At 53.6% G+C, this 16,933-nt stretch overlaps 1 protein-coding gene across 3 annotated transcripts in view; it reads left to right on the forward strand.

Moving 5' to 3' along the window:
* NTN1 (netrin 1) overlaps positions 1-16,933 on the forward strand; it is a 207,820-nt gene that overhangs the window by 139,684 nt on the left and 51,203 nt on the right. For 2 of the 3 annotated variants that reach the window (XM_070479086.1, XM_070479087.1), the window contains exons 4-5: positions 8,636-8,785; positions 11,281-11,334. In XM_070479086.1, coding sequence (XP_070335187.1) covers positions 8,636-8,785; positions 11,281-11,334 — 204 coding nt within the window. Of the gene's footprint in view, positions 1-8,635; positions 8,786-11,280; positions 11,335-11,964; positions 12,396-16,933 lie in introns of those variants that run through there. The other variant, XM_070479088.1, reaches the window with a different exon arrangement.

The following is a 16,933-nucleotide window of genomic DNA, read 5'->3' on the forward strand; positions in this document are numbered from 1 at the left end:
TTCAGCCGGGCCTCCCTTTAAATGATATTAATTTATCATCTCCTCAAACCATCTGTGATGGATAAAGACATTCCAGGAGTCTCCCGTGAACTGAATTGTGATGAGAACGGAGAAATTACCCACCGCATCCATCGCCCGCCCAGCTCAGAGCGGCCTGTTTCTTGCCGTCATTGCCCTGCGCCCTTCAAGTTCACAGTCATCGTGGCTCATCGCAAGCCGCTGAGAACGTGCCTGAGTCCTCGGAAGCTGTGGGCAACAGTGGGCCTGTAGCCCCCCAGGGGACCCCAGTCTGAGCAGAAAAGCTTCCTGATGTTTGTGCTTCTCCCCCACAGCCCCCCTTAACAGGGACATTACTTGGGAAGGAGCTTCTGCTACCAGAAGAGCTGCAGGTGGTCCCCAGCCCCAGGCTAGGAATTTTCCCGTCTGAAAATGGGGATAATAACAGTCCCTTCTTGGGACTTTCCTGGTGGCCCAGTGGGTAAAGCTCCCTGCTCCCAATGCAGGGTTCCAGGTTAAATCCCAGGTCAGGGATCTAGATCCCACATGCTGTGACTAAGAGTTCACATGCTGACACTCAAGATTCTGCATGCTGCCAGAGAAGATCCAAGATCCTGAGCAATGCAGCTAAGACCCAGCACAGCCAAATAAATACATATTAAAATAATATTAGGGAAGAGACATCACTTTGCCAACAAAGGTCCATCTAGTCAAGACTATGGTTTTTCCAGTAGCCATGTATGGATGTGAGAGTTGGACCATAAAGAAGGCTGAGCACCAAAAAATTGATGGTTTAGAATTGTGCTGGACAAGACTTTTGAGTCCCTTGGACAGCAAGACTAATCAATCCTAAAGGAAATCAACCCTGAATATTCATTAGAAGGACTGATGCTGAAGCTCCAATACTTTGGCCACCTGATGCGAAGAACCGGTTCATTGGAAAAGACCTTGATGCTGGGAAAGATTGAGGGCAGGAGAAGAAGGGGACGACAGAGGATGAGATAGTTGGATGGCATCATCAATGCAATTGACATGAGTTTGAGCAAACACTGGGAGATAGTGAAGAACAGGGAAGCCTGGTGTGCTACAGCCCATGGGTTAGCAAAGAGTTGGACATGACTGAGCAACTTAACAACAGCAACAATAATAATAATAATCCCTCATCCCAAGTGTTACAGTGTTGATTAAATGAGATGATGTAGAGGAGGTGTCTGGCACAGGGCGTGCACGCCACACCAGGAACTGTTACAGTCACTGGTACAAGCAGAGGAAAAGTGAGTAACCAGAGCCACGGTTACTGCCAGCGTGCACACCACATGAAGACCATTGCTCAGGCTCCCCGAGGCCTTAGTTCTTTCTGTGAGCGTGGTGCCTGGGACAGCTGGCCCCTCTCACTCGAGGGGCTCAACCCTCATGTAGACCTGAAAGCTGATTCCCGCTAGACTGCACAGGGCCTGAGGAATTTGCCCTAATGCTGTTGCACATCCTCAATATTGGGAGCAAAACTGATAAACGGCTGGAACAGCAGAGCTGGGATCCTGGCAGCTGCAGCCAGGGGTGGGGTTGGGGGGCTCAGCGGACAAGATGGGGACGGGTTGGGTGTGTCCAGGTGCAGTTCTGAAGGTGCCGCTAAGAAAGACCCGCGGCATCTGAGGGCCCTCGGGCTGAAAGGCGGATGCAAGGCCTGAGCTGGTCCCCAATGTCACCCGGGTGCTCTGGCACCTCCCCCACCATCCAGCCCCTGCTTGCCTGCCGGCTCTGTGCATCCAGTGCGTGCAGACAACACACACACACACACACACACACATCTGTACACACACACACATATCTGTATACACACACACACACACATCTGTACACACACACACACACACACACACACACACATCTGTAGGACCTGAAACTTTTGCCTGTAAATCAGCTGCAGGAAGACTATAGTTAACTATTAATAGATCATGGAGGGTTAAATAACCCAGTTTGGGATGCCGGGGCTCCCCCTTCCACTTCCTGCTGTCCGCACCTTCATCCAAAAGTGGCAGGGGAAAGAGAGGTCTGCAACTTGAAACATGTCTTCTTTTGTGCCTCCTTAGCAACTGCTGGGAGAAAGAAAAGCAGAGCCTAGGAGGAGTGGACAAACAGCTGAGATGAAGTTTGCGGATTACCTGTGGATTTAAATTATTCTCATCCCTCATTAGCATGGAGAATTTGGAAGTGGGGAGAGTCCGTTATTGCAGTTGCTAGTGATCTCAGATGTGAGGGGAGGGTCTTTCCTGTGTGTCCCTCCTCCTCTCCTCCAGATTCAGGGTCCATGAAACAGCCTCTTCCCACAGGGTGGGCGGCACAGTGGCCCTGAGCGTGTGCACTGATTGAACCCGTGTCCATGGATCTCCTGCCCCACACGGGAACTGGGGGTCGAGTGGTGACCAGCACGGACAGGGTCCTCTGGAACTTGTGTTCTGGAGGGAGGTTGATGATAAAGGAGAAAAAGTAAGCAGAGGATTATTACAGATTGTGGTGAGTTACATGGAGGAAATAAATAAGCTGGAAATAGTGTAACTGGCAGGTGGGAGGGGGGCTGCTTTGCAGGGCATCCTGTGAGGACCTGTCTGAGGATGGGATGGACTTTGAGATGAGACCTGGGGTTCAGGGGCAAACAGCCATGGGGACACCGAGGAGCAGTACCCATGCCTGAAAGCAGGAAAGGGCTGGAGGGCCCTGGGTCAGAAGGGAAGTAAAGGAAGGGGCCAGTTCTGAGAGCCACGGAAGCCACCAGGAAGGCTGAGGATCAGTGACCAGACTGATGCTCATGGCTTGCCTCGTAAGAAGCTTCTGCTGTGAAGGAGCAGATAGGGAGAAGTATTTGTGCATCCCATATCCGACCAAGGACTTGAATCCAGCTTATGTGGAGAACTCTCAAAACTGCACAATAAGGCAATACCAACCACTCAGCTAGAAATGGGCAGAATACTTGAACAGATAGTTGGTGAAGATACAGGGATGGCGGATAAATACCTCAACCATCATTCTTCTGCATCATTCTTCTACATAGACTAGAACCATGGCGAGATGCCACCACCCACCTATTGTTCAATCGCTAAGTCGTGCCCAACTCTTTGTGACCCCATGGACTGTAGATCTCCAGGCTTCTCTGTCCTTGGGATTTCCCAGGCAAGAATACTGGAGTGGGTTGCCATTTCCTTCTCCAGGAGATTTTCCCAACCCAGGAATTGAACCCACGTCTCCTGCATTGGCAGGTGGATTTTTCACTGCTGAGCCACCAGGGAGAAGTGAAGCATAGAGCTGCCATAATACCAAGCAATGCTTCCTCTTGATGTTTATCCCAGAGAAATGAAATCTGTGTTCACACAAAAAACAGCACATGGATGTTGATAAAAGCATTATTCACAACTGGCAAAAACTGGACACAGCCCAACTGTGCTTTGGCGGGTGAATGGTCAAACAATCAGTGGTATGTGCGTACTGTGGAATCCGACTACGTGATGCAAATGGACACGCTGTTGACTGACTTGGCAACACGGATGCATTTCAAACGCACTGGGCATGTGTGTGCAATAAGTTGCGTCAGTCGTGTCTGACTCTTTGCAGCCTTATGGACATAGCCCTTGAGGCGCCTCTGTCCATGGGATTCTCCAGGCAAGAATACTGGAATAGATTGCCATTTCCTGCTCCAGGGAATCTTCTGAACCCAGGGATGGAACAAACCCATGTCTTTTACATCTCCTGCATTGGCAGCTCGGTTCTTTACCACTAGCGCCACCTGGGAAGACACACTGCGCATAAAGGAGGCCAATTTCAAAAGATTACCTGCCGTATGCGTCCATCCACCATACATCCTGCACCTCCATACACTTTACATTCCATAAATCCCAGAATAAGATATTCTGAAAAGGCAAAGCCCTAGGGTCTGAGAACAGATCTGGGTTTGCCAGGCGTCAGGACAGGGGCCTCACTGCAGAGGAGGATCAGGGCTGCCTGCCTTCCCGGTCAGCTTTGTAGGGGCCCTCGATAACCCCAGTGCACTTCTCGTAGCTGGCAACATGGATCTCAGAGACGAGAGTCCAGCCCAGTGCAGCAGTTCATGGTGTTGGACAGGGTGCCCCATGGGTATGGAGTGAGGGCCTGGCATGCCTTGCGGCAGGAGCGTGTTCCTGGTCCCCTGAGCTGGGACATGGCAGTGGACTGCAGCAGTGGGGGTAACGGTCCCAGGGGCCAGGACACTGCCATGGATATTAGCCTGTTTAGTTGGAAGCAACTTTAGTGCAAGTATAAACATCTGGTCTTAGAGATGAGCTACCTAAGACTCAGAGAGAGCGAGGCACTAGCCCAGGGTCACAGCGCATTACTGGCAGGGCAGGATCAGACCTGGGTCTCTTGACACCCATCTGAAACCATCTGTGTGTCCTAAGCTGTTCATATCTGGCTGATGACCCCAAGCAAGGACAGTCTGGCTTCTCCTCTGCGCCATCGGGCTACCATCCAACCCATGTGTTCATGAGAAACCTAATCCGGCTGCCTTCTCAGGGCCTTGGGCTTCCTCCTAGCCTCACCTTCCTCTTCATGGAAAAACTCTCTGGTGGATTGTTTCCCAGGGCCAGGTTCTGCCTGCTGCGTGCAGATGATGACTTGCCAGGGAAGGGCCTGACCTCCTCCGAGCGGAGTGGCTGACATCCAGGGAAACGGGAGTCACCGAACCGGGCTTCCTGCAGGAGAAGACATTCTGACCCAGAGCCTGTTCTTGGAAGAATCCGGGAGGCTCTTACTTTGTCCCTTTAACCAGACCCCCCACCAAGGAGGAGACTTCTCCTTGCTCACGTCCACATCCTCGCAGCTCAGCCTGCCCTCATCCTCTCCCTGCCCCCTGTGGTGCCGTGTGCGCTTGTGTGTCTGAGAGTTGTAGGAATCTATGTGTGTTTGTGTGTCTGGGTGTGTTTCGGGTTTGGGGGAATACAGCACAGTCCCTTTGGCTTTCTTTCTCTAAGAGCCAGGGCCGGAGTCTCCTGTTTAACCGGTGGGCAGCTCAGACCGTCTTCCTGTGTGCATTGCTAGCTGGATTCTCTTGTCCAGGGTTGTAGAGAACCCACTGTGGGCTGCTGTCATTCATCAGTTCTCCCCACACCTTGAAGCTCATCCTTCTTTGCCCAGAGGATATAACTTAGCTTTCCTTAATCATGGGGTTTGAGGAAAAGTCTTTACTTTGCGGCCATTTAGCTGTGAATTGAGAATGAGTGCAATGCAAGTGTCTGTGTTGGGCCTGCATTTGGCCTCACGTAAGAGATGCCACCTGACCTTGGTTTCAACAGGGAAGGGTGTATTTCTCCTTGCAGAATGGGAAGTGCTGGGGGACACACAGGAGATGGTGAAGGCCCTTGGTGACTTGCTCAAGAGATCAGGCCCTTTCTGTCTCCCCACTCCTGGCCTCTTCGGTATAGTCATGCTAATTTCACAGGCTGGTGGGAGGACCAGAAGGACGGCATGTGGGAGTGCTCAGGGGTCCGAGTGGCAGGGCTGTGCTGCAGGAGCGCTCCACCTCTGAGGATGGTCCCCCCACCAAGGCAGTGACCTGAGTAGCCTTCCACTTACCGCCACTCACCCTGGACCCTCTGGGACCCTGCTGACTTCTCTTCCTGTAACAGTGATTTGCGTGAAGCACAGTCAGCCCGCTGCTTCTCTCAGACCAAGGGCCAGTTGCTCAGAGTCTTTGCAGGATCTTGAGAGAATGATTTGGAAACTGCACAGCAAAGAGCCCCCTCCTGTAACCAAAGGCTGGGCCTAAGGACGTGCCTGCTCCATGAAGCAGACGCACTGCCCTGCCATCACCGAGGATGGCCCTCAGCTCTGCCCATCTCAGCTGGCGCCCGGCTCCTCCCTGACAGCTCATCAACCCCAGGGGGCCGAGGGGTCCCCAGCTTTGAGGGGCCTCAGGCGAGGGCAATGCACTCTGCTCCCCCTAGATTCTGCTCTGGGCCAGCTCCTGCCTTGGTGGAGATGACTTGGGCCTGTGGGTGACTTGGCTTGGACCCTCCAGTGACCGTGCAACCTTTGGTGACCTCCTCCCTGCTGAATCCAAGGCCCAGAAGTCACTGGCACGCAGCTGTATTCCGTCAGCACGGAGGGGAGGATGTCTTGGCGTGGGTTTCAGGATTACCAGCAGGCTTGTGAAGCTGGCCAAGGGAGGTCAGCTGGCAGGAGCCTGGGGAGTCCATATCCGCCTGGTGGTGCCCACGCCTGCACCAGGGGCTCGGGACGCCAGGGGCCTGTGCTTGGCCTTTGCTGTCACCAGGCCAGCTCAGAGAAGCCACAGTGGCCCATCGCCCTTCCTGTCATAGGGATGGATCTAAGGTCATTGGTCACTTCCAACCATCCCCTCTTCATAGCATCATCCACAGTGCGCTTCAAGGCTGAGTGAAAGAAAAGAGGGAAGAAAAAGAAAAAAACATTGGAAAATGAACTTGAATTTAGGATGGATTTGACAGACGTTTCTAATAGAAGGTTTGCTGCTGTTCACAGGGGCGGGATTGGGACAGTTCCATTTCCTCCCCTAGACCTTGTCCCCTGCCCTCCCCTCACCTGGCTTGGAGCACCCTGCCCCATGCCTCCTCCTCCCCTAGACCCGTACTCCCAGGGTTTCCAGAAGCTCTCACGTGTCCAGACACAACTTCAACAAGCAATTCCTCACATTCCTGTCCTTTCTGCACCCTCGCCCCTCCGCCTTCCTCTTCCTAATTCTCCTCCTGAGCCCCTCCTGGGCCCGAGGCTGGCCAGCTGGGAGAGGCCGGGTCTTCACCCGCGGCCTGGCGCCCTTATGCTGAGCGGCACCCGCTGGGGAGGTGTTAGCGTAGCTCTTTGGGGAGCGCTGCTCTCACTTATTCCCTTGGATACTTTTTTCCCATTTGGAATAGAAACAGAGCAGCTCCGGCACCACGTGAACTTGCAGCAGGTCGCCCTCCTGCAGAAAACTCCTCACCCTCTCCAGGCTTCTCTTCCCTGGGGGGAGGGCCAGGGAGACCCCAGCAGAGTGGGCGAGAGCATTGGCCTCCTTCCTGCCTCCCCTTCTCTGCCCACGCTGAGTCCACTGCCTAGGTCCAGGGAGGCAGGTGTCCTGTGTTTGCAGATACCGCAGTTCTTGCTCAAGCCTCGTGGAGTTAATGGGCATCGAGTTCCCAGGTGACACTAGTGGTAAAGAACCTGCATGCTCATGCAGGAGACATAAGAGACGTGGGTTCAATCCCTGGGTTGGGAAGACCCCCTACAGAAGGGCATGACAACCCGCTCTAGTATGTTTGCCTGGAGAATCCCATGGACAAAGGAGCCTGCTGGGCTACAGTCCACGGGGCCACACAGAGTCAGACAAACTGAGTACATGTAGCACAATACACTAGTCCTCTGTAGCCACACACTGTAGATGGGGTGACTTAAACCACAGATACTTATCAGGACTTTGGAGGCAGAGAAGCCCAGGATGGAGGTGCCTGCTGATCTAGTGTCAGATGGAGGTTGCTTCCTGATTTTCTGACAACCACCTTTTTGCTGTGTGCTTGTACCAAGAGCTCTTTCTCTCTTCCTCGTCTTCTGAGGGTGCTGATCGCACCATGAGGGTCCCACCCACATGACCTCATCTACCTGATTACCTCCAAGGGCTCTGCCTCCTAATGCCATCACATGGGGGTTAGCTTTCAACATGTGAATGTGCAGGGGGGATGCAGTCATTCAGCCCATAATAGGGGGCGTGTCCCCTTAAACTCCTCTGGTTGTTTTGTCACTGGGTCCTGGAAATAGGGAGGGAACCTTGGGGTGCAGTGTGACGAGGTGGGCAACTGCAGCTCTTTAGCCCATTGCAAACCTGGAGGAGGGGTGTGGGGTGCAGCAGCCCTTGAACTGAGAACCAGGGCCTCGTGGCACTTCCCAGCTTGGCCAGTCCTTTTCTGCAAGGCCCTGGGTGGGGGTGGTTCCTTCACCTCCAAGTCTTTAAATTTCATCAGGGCCTTTAACTGAAGGATAGTTGTGAGTCTTCCTAGGGCTACAGTTGATGGATTTGGTGATCCAGAAGCCTGAGTCTAAGACTGCCTGCCTGCCAGTCCGGTTGGGTGGATAGAGCAGAGTGGGGGCAGCAGCCCTGGGGGAGGGACACTCCTTGCTGACTCCCTCTGAGCTGGCAAACCCCAGGGCTCCATCCGGCCCCAAACCCTGTCCCTCCCACTCAGAGGTCAGCAAGGATGCCTGGGCGCTAGGAGCTGGCTAGGGGCAGAGGAGCAAGAGGGCGCAAAGCAGCCTGTCAAGGGCAGGTGTACCCCCAAATCTGACTCCTGCCCTCCCACTCAGCCACCGGCTGTGAGGTGTTCCTCCTGGGCCTTCAGAAGGGCACCCCGACTTGACTCCTCTGCCCGGACTGTCCTTTCTGGTTGGTCCATTCTGATTTTCGTTTCCCGTCTCCAGGTAGGCAGGTGGTCAGTGATCAGAGCTTCTGGAATGTGTATGGGTTGACTCCCCACGCCCCGCTCAGCCCTTCCCCTGGGGTGGAGTCTGGGGGGGCGCTCTGGCTAGGTGGGGAGGGCCTCGGAGGAGGGTGGGCTCTGGTCACTCCCACCCTTTCACCCCCCCTGTTTTGTGTTCCCCACAGCCTGCGATTGCCACCCCGTGGGCGCTGCTGGCAAGACCTGCAACCAGACCACGGGCCAGTGTCCCTGCAAGGACGGCGTGACCGGCATCACCTGCAACCGCTGTGCCAAGGGCTACCAGCAGAGCCGCTCACCCATCGCCCCCTGCATAAGTACGCGGGGCGCCCCTCCTCCTGGTCATGCGGGGGCTCGGGGTCACCCATGTCTGGTGGCCAGCGGGGGTAGCTCTCATTGAGGTGGATCTCTGCACTCACTGGGGACCTGTGTGAGACCCCCAAGCCTATGGGAGTCTCAGCAGAGCCAGCCTGTCCATGGCTCTGTTCTGACAGTCTCCTGCTCCCAGGGTGGGGGTGCCAGGGGAAGCATATCTACCTCTTCCCGTATCCACCTTGGCCCTGGGCCTGGGCTGGGAGTGAGGTCTGAATCAGGGGCTGCTGCTGTGGGAATTCCAGGCCCCTCTGCCCTGGCAGATTTGGAGCAGAAAGAACGGACTCCGGGCGGGGCACCCACGGTCTTTAGGAAGGATGGCAGCACCTCTGAGGATTCCAGAGGCCCCTGCAGGCTAGTGGTCAGCCCCTTAGTTGCTGGAACTTGGGGAGGGAACAGGAGTGGCTCAGCTCCTTGGCTCGGGAGAGCTTTAACATGTTAAAACCGCACAGGTGTCATGAGCAGAGGCTTAGCCCTGGTGGACGCCAGAGGCCTGGCTGGGCACTGGCCCCTGGCCTTAGCCTGTTTGATTCTGAATCCAGGGCTCACCTGAATCCAGAAGGGAGGACGAATGAGGAGCGAACCCCAGCCTCTGAGGCAGACCCCAGGCACGAGGCTGCCTCTCCGGAGCAGGGCTTAGCACACCCTGCCTGGGGATTTGGCTCACTGCCTGGTTTTGTGTGGCTGGCTGGGTTTTTTTTTTTAAAAAAACCTTTTAAAAATGACTGAAACAAAAATTAAAAGATTACTAATTTATGACTTGTGAACATGATATGAAAGGAAAAGTTCAGCGTCTGTAAATAAAGTTTAATGGGACCCAGCCGGGCTCACTTGTTCACGTGGCCTGTGGCCACTCTGGGGCTGTGACATCAGAACCGAGTAGTGGCGACAGAGCCCCTGTGACCTGCAGTGCCCGAAACGTTTCCTAGCTGGTCCTTTGCTGGAGAAGTCGGCCCACCCCTGCTTTATGGTTTTCAGTGTCCTGTAGCTCTGGGTGGGCACCAGCTTCTCAGGTCAGATACCAGGGTCTTGGAACAAACAACCTGAAGCAGAGCAGGAGGCTGGGGGCCAGGCAGCTGCTTGGAGTCCTTGGAGCGGACCCCTGGATCTTGCCGGGAATCCGCTCCCCTCCACACACACACTGGGCCGGAGTCTTCGACATCCCACACCTCACCCACCTGAGTTGAGTGTGGCGCACGTCCAGGACACTCCTGGCTGTGTGGCTTCCAGCAGGTCTTAGGACCAGGAGATGTTGCCGTGGTAACAGAGGATAATGCAAATCTGAACCACGGGAAATTGAACCTGTGTCCATCCAGGGTGGAGCAGGTTGAGATGGCTTTCACGACGTCTAATTGTCCGGGTCTCACAGCTTGCGAGGATCCTTCTCTTCCAGCCCTCCAGAAAGCTGAACGTTTTTAGAAAGCTGGGAGGAGATCAGCCCCACCCTTTGAGCTTGTGAAAACATAGGGGAAGCAAACGAGGTCTCCCTGTGAGGGTGTCAGGAGCTGTCGAGTTCCCAGAATGGCTGGAAGCAACATTTCAAATCCCTGAGGGGAAAGATCTGGAAGTAGAGCTGATGTTTCAGAATTAGGGATGGAAACCTTGGGAGATGAGAAAGCATCTCGCTTTTCAACACGCTCTGTACCTTTTCCCTTCCTGTTGAAAAGCGAGCTGATGCTGGGGGTGAGCGTCACTGCCAACCACCTAGAGACCCGGGATCTCCCTCCTGGGATTTCTGTGAGCTCTTCCTGCCGACACGAAGAGAAAGAGAAGCTGGAGCCGTGAAGTCTGGGTGTTTCCTAGAGACTGGCTGAAGCTCTTCACCTTTTCTGAGCCCAGGACCAGAGCTTGTAGGAACTCGTTGCTGTTCTCAGTAGGAGAGGAATGGAGCACACTTCTGTCTGGCCCTGTGATCTTCCATATTCTCAGTCTGTTCTCCCTGCCGAGAAAACACCTTAGCTCTTGAGGTGTGAGCCCGTGGGAACCTAGGCCAGAGTGCAGGCCCCTCTCTGCATGTGGAAGACACCCCCTAGCACCCTCACATGCCACCCCTGCCGTGGACACCTTCCCCACCCATGAGTCACTCTGAGCTCAGAGTCTGTCGAGGATGAGGAAGGGGGACCTAAGGACTCCTCTGTCTGTCCCCGGCCCCGAGGCGAGTGGATGGCACACAGACAGCAGAGGGGGCGGAGTCCTGCCTTCCCCTCCTCCAGTCTCTGCCAGGTGGAGGGACAGCTTCCAGCCGAGAATAGGGTGGCCTGGCCCCTACACCAGGCTTTCCCTTCCTACCTGACCGTCATCTCCCGGGGTGAAGAGTGGGACCAGGAGGGAGGGCCCAGGGACGTTGGGAGGAATCTGCACTGTGCTTTTTCTTCTCTAAGGTCAAAACTAACGTGTTCTGACCTCGTTTCCCTTTCCCTCCACCCTGAACCCCATAAAGAGATCCCTGTGGCACCGCCGACCACTGCAGCCAGCAGCGTGGAGGAGCCCGAAGGTAAGCGGTCCCTTTGCTGCTTTCCTGCTTTTGCTGTGGGGTGTGCTGGGGGCTGGGGAGGTGGGGTTAGAGGGACCAGACTCCTTTGAACCACCACTGGGGCACGGGCTGGTATCAGTGGTTCCCCTGGGCAGCACTGAGCAAGATGGAGCCACATGGCATTTTCTGCGATGATGTCCCTTCTAAGAATAAAGGGGAGGAGGCTTTATTAGTGCCTAGGGCTAGCTTCTCTTCCAAGCCTGGGACCCTCAAAGCCACGGTCCTCCTGCTCAGCCAGTGAGGGGAAGAAGCTGTCTTCCAAGCCAGGGACCTGTAAATTCCTCCTTGCAGAAAGGGAAGGAGATGGGTGGTGGGGATGGAAAGGACATTCTTAGAGCACTGGGGTCCACAAACAGAATGAGGAGGGGTATGAATCGGGACCGGAAGAGACTCACGCTCTCATTGTCCCTTCTGTCTAACTGAAATCAAGAGTTTCCAAAAAGAAAAAAAAAAAAAAAGAACTTCCCTGGTGGTCCAGTGGTTTGGACTCTGCACTTGTACTGCAGGGGACATGGGTTCTGTCCCCGGATGGGAACTAAAATCTCGCATGCTGTGTGGCCCCCCAAAAAAAGAGTTTCCTCCATTGCAAAGGTGGACCACAAACCACAGCCGGGTCAGCAACATTGGAGATTTGGCCACCTGCAGAAATCCCAGCTGTTTTCACATCATGTTAGAGTTGGTGCAGGTATCATGAAATATTATTTATGCTTGTTAATTGCTTAAAAATGATGAAAGTTACCAGCCCCGCTGTGGGATCTTGATTTATAATCATTAATAAAGAAACACATACATTACATCACTGTACCATAAATCTGGGGTTTTGAAAATATTTGGGTAAGTGTATTTCAGTATTGATTAGTTTCCTTTGTAGTCCTGTGGATTTTATTTCTGCATTTAGAAATATTACTATGAGAAAGGACCCATGGATGTCACCAATCCTTGGTACAAGAAGGGTCACCCAAACCTGGCTTTGGGCACAGAGAGGACTCAGAGCCTGGCTGGAGGGGGCACCGGGTGGAAAGCAGGTCAGGCTGTACCCAGTGCCGTGGGCCTGGGGTCACATGGGGCTTTTGCGTACTGGTACTTGGAGGAGGGAGCTTTCCAGGTGGTTCAGTGGTAGAGAATTCGCCTGCCAGTGCAGGAGGCCCAGGACACACGGTTCAGTCCCCGGGTCTGGAAGCTCCTTTGGAGAGGGAAATGGCAACCGACTCCAGTATTCTTGCCTGGGAAATCCCACGGACAGAGAAGCCTGGCAGGCTGTAGTCCGTGGGGTCTCAAAAGAGTTGGATATGACTTAGTGACTAAAACAACTTGGAGTAGGAGTGGGCATGGGGGGCAGGAATGGTGACAGTGGGGCCCCCAGGGGACATCAAGGTCAACTCGGGGGCCCCCTTTGCTCCTCTCCTGGTTGGCCTGTGGGGGAGGCCTGGGTACCCACGTGGTCACCTGAATGCTTTAGAATAGACTGGATTGTTTCGAGTGTCGGCCAATCCCTGGGAACTTGAGAAAATGGATTCAGGACTTGGATATTCATAGTCACCAAACAGCCCTCAAAGAGGAAAGGACAGAAAATTTCAGGGAGTGCTGGAGGCCTCACTGGGGAGAACCAAACACAGAGTGGACTTAGGTTGCTGGGTTTTCAGCACCTTTGGTTGAGTCTCAGGGACACTTACAGGAGAAATTGTGCTGGGAAGGGGCTGGATGAAACAGCATCATGGGTGCCTGGGAGGGCACTCTTTGATAAAAAACAGATTCAGAGGGACAACCCCAGTTCATCCAGCTCCTGGGCTTCCCTGATAGCTCAGTTGGTAAAGAATCCTCCTGCGATGCAGGAGATTCCGGTTTGATTCCTGGGTCGGGAAGAGCCCCTGGAGAAGGGATAGGCTACCCACTCCAGTATTCTGGCCTGGAGAATTCCATGGACTATATAGTCCATGGGGTTGCCAAGAGTCAGACACGACTGAGCAACTTTCCCTTTCAGAGCAGTTGAGAAGCGAGAAGACACTTTCAAGTCATGGAGTCCTGCTTCTTGCTTTTGCTGTGACATGAGCCCCAGCAAAGCTCACCAGGATGAGCTCCTCGGGCTGAGAACACAGCCCATCCAAGGTCAAGGCAGATCTTCATGGTCTCTCACTCTCGTCTCCCACTTTTCTGGTCCTTGGAACCTTGATTTTAGGTTTCTCGTGGTGGTTTTTGACTTTTTCCTTCCAAATTAGAAATGTGCAAATGGAATAGAGGAGAAGCAAAAGACAACTCATGAGATTTCTCTACAGGCCACGAGAAGCTGGTATAAAGCTCAATCAGACAAAAGATTCCTGGGCAACTAAGTTGTAGCATCTTCCTTTGAAAAAACTTTACCAATTCTCAGTTAAGTTTTCTCATTCCTTTGGTTTTGTTACTGTTTATTTCCTTTCTTTCTTCTGGACTTTGGAAAACATGATTTCAGTGGAAGCAAACAGTCAACGAACACCCTGAACAAAGCGCTTCCTCCACCAAGGGGCTAGGTGAGCACGTGTGATGCCTGTCGAGATGCTGGGTCCTTGGCCAGACCCGTTGTGACCTTCTCTGGGTCTCCGGATGCCCAGGATCTCTCATGCTCTCCCCAGGGAACTTGGGCCAGATCCGGATCATAGGCTCTGGGACTCTGGGGTTTGCCTCCACAAAGGCCTTGCTTGCCTCATCTCAGCAGGAGGGAAGTTGTGGGCAGGAGGCCAGGGGGCCCCCTGGGAAGCGGGGCCTGGGAGCTCAGTCCATCCAAGCCTGTCGATTCTTGCAGTGTTTGAATAGGGAAGGCCTCCATGCTGGGCTGCCTGAGAAAAGCTTGTTTACTTTTGCCTGCGGAACGAAGGAGAATTAATAAAGCCGAGAATTTGTCCTGAAAGCTGATGGACATAACCTCACCCTGAACTCACCCATCCCCTTGAAGGGCCAGTTCTCTCCGGGAATGCTGTCCACCTGCTCGCTGAGCCAGCTGGTACCCCATTTTGGGGGGAAGGGAGGCAAGTAACTGTGTGCTTGTGGGAGACCTGGGGCTAGGAGGGAGATAAAGACCACCCACTTTGAACCCACTGATTTGTGGTTGTAGAGACCTCTGCCCCTGCGTCCCCTCACCATGCATCAGCTCCAAGGTATCGGTCCATCTGCATGTTTGGTTTGTAGAGGCCCCTGGGTTTAGCGGAGTAAGCGCTGTCTCAAAGCCAGGATGGAGAAGGCAATGGCACCCCACTCCAATACTCTTGGCTGGAAAATCCCATGGACGGAGGAGCCTGGTGGGCTGCTGTCTATGGGGTCGTACAGAGTCGGACACGACTGAGTGACTTAGCAGTAGCAGTAGCAAAGCCAGGAGATCTGGGGTTGATCCAGCATTGACTGTGAAGCCTTGAACAGAGCAAAGACTGCTGTCTTCTGCCTCCTTGAAGGATGAAAGGATGGGACCACTGGTCCTGGGCCTCCCTGCCCTGCGTCTCCTGGGAGGAATGAACTTCTGCTAAGCTTTCTTCTTCCGTGTCTAACACCTGCTCGCTCCCCTACTCGCTCTGGTGATCTGCTTCTCCCACGAGCCTCGCAGGTCCCCGTGGGCAGAGGGTGCAGGTAAATAGTTAACACCTGGCTGGAGGTGGGGCCTGATTTCTAGCCTTTGCTGCTCTCCCTGGTGTAAACCAGGCCCAGGTGAGCCTCCCCACTGGAAATAGAATGTAGACACCTTGGGAACCAGAAAACCAGAGACAGGCAGAGCGGCCTCTGAGAAGGCCAGGCACTGTTGGCTTGGGCTGGCCTCCAGGTCTGAAGGGACATGGCTGTCATCCAAGTGGAAGCTGGACCCCGGATGGAGGTAGGAGAGCGAACAACCAACGCCTGGGCCCCCACCACCTCCCAGCTGGTCTTGGGTCCTCCCTGCAGCCCAGCTGCACTTACCCTTTTTGGGGCTCCACATGGTGCCCACTGCCAACTGCTCCAGCGGCCCAGCCCGGGGGTAGGGGTAACTTCCAAGGCCCCCCACCCCCAGCAGTCCTTCACGGGAGCCAGGCAGCTGAATCTACATGAGCCAGCAACCCCCCCAACTCAGGTGCTCCCAGGTGTGGGGGTGTTTAAGGGTGTGTGTGTGTGAGGGGTAGGGGTGGGCTTAGAGATGTCACCTCTGGTGACCCAGCAGCACCTCTATTTTTTTCCCGGAAGACAATTTGGTTTTTCTAGACCTGTAGCTGGATAGGGTTGGATTATTCTCACTTTAGACTTTGGTATTCCAGGCGAGGGGTTAAGACTTGAACGCAGCATTGGCTGGTGTTTGGGTGGGGGTGGGGTGGGATTGGGGGGTGAAGGGCACTGAATTGGGAGTTTTGCCTGATCTTATTTCCTCTGCTGTGAAATTGGGTAGTGATAACACTGTTGAGTACAGTTATTGTGGGGATTAAATGAGATGATCGGGGTAAAGACTCTGGTTCGACAGTGGGCTTATAAGTGCTCAGTAGAAAAAAAAAAAAAGGCAATGGGATGGCATGGAAAATATAGATGCTTCCCTGGTGGCTCAGTGGTAAAGAATCCGCCTGCTGATGCAGGAGGTGGAGGGGCGGGGTGTTGATCCCTGGGTCAGGAAGATCCTCTGGAGAAGGAAGTGGCAACCCACTCCAGTATTCTTGCCTGGAGAATCCCATGGACAGAGGAGCCTGGGAGCTACAGTCCTTGGGTTCACAGGAGAGTCGGACACAACTTAGTGACTAAACAACAAGAAGATGGAGGGAGGGGCTGAGCTGGGCTAAAGTCTCTCCGTTCCTCACCAGGAGTGTGGGTTTACTTGAGGACGGGTGCAGAGAGTCAGCCAGAGGGAGGGCTCTTGGGAAGACCTTGATTGGAAGCAGGTGGGGCTGCCCAAGACAGAAGCCAGGTGGCCTCCTCACAGACCATAAGACCTTCCTAAAGACTGGAAACCAGTTAAAGGGCTTGACTTCACAATAGCCAAAAGCTGGAAACAGCCCAATGGCTGTTTACTGGGACAAGTGGCAGAGCAGATAAACTCCATGTGTTGTGTCCATATGATGGAATATCATGCAGCCATAAAAAGGGATGGAGTACCAGCATGGGCTGGACCTGTTGAAAATACTAGAAGAAAGTATGAATGCTAGTACCTTGAATGCTAGAATTTAAATGCTAAAACCTTGAAAATACTATGCTGAGTGAAAGAAACCAGACTAAAAAGGCCACACAGTCTATGATTCTGTTTATACAAAATGCCCAGAGTAAGCAAATCCAGGGATAGAAAGTAGATTTGGGGTTGCCATGGAGTGGGAGCAGGGAGAGACGGGGAGTGAGTGACTGATGGGTGCAGGAATTCCTTTTGGGGTGATGGAAGATTCTGGAACTAGAGAGTGGTGATGAGAAACACTGTGAATGTACTTAATGCCACTGAATTGTACATTTAAAAATGGTAAATTGTATGTGTGCTTTATCACAATTAAAAAAAATTTTTTTTTGTTTGTGCCAGGTCTTGGTTGTGACATGCAGGGTCTTTGCTCTTTAGTCACGGCTATGTGAACTCTTAGTTCCAACATGTGGGATCTAGTTC

The sequence above is a fragment of the Odocoileus virginianus genome, chromosome 17 (assembly GCF_023699985.2).
Source record: "Odocoileus virginianus isolate 20LAN1187 ecotype Illinois chromosome 17, Ovbor_1.2, whole genome shotgun sequence".
NCBI classification, from domain to species: Eukaryota; Metazoa; Chordata; class Mammalia; order Artiodactyla; family Cervidae; genus Odocoileus; species Odocoileus virginianus.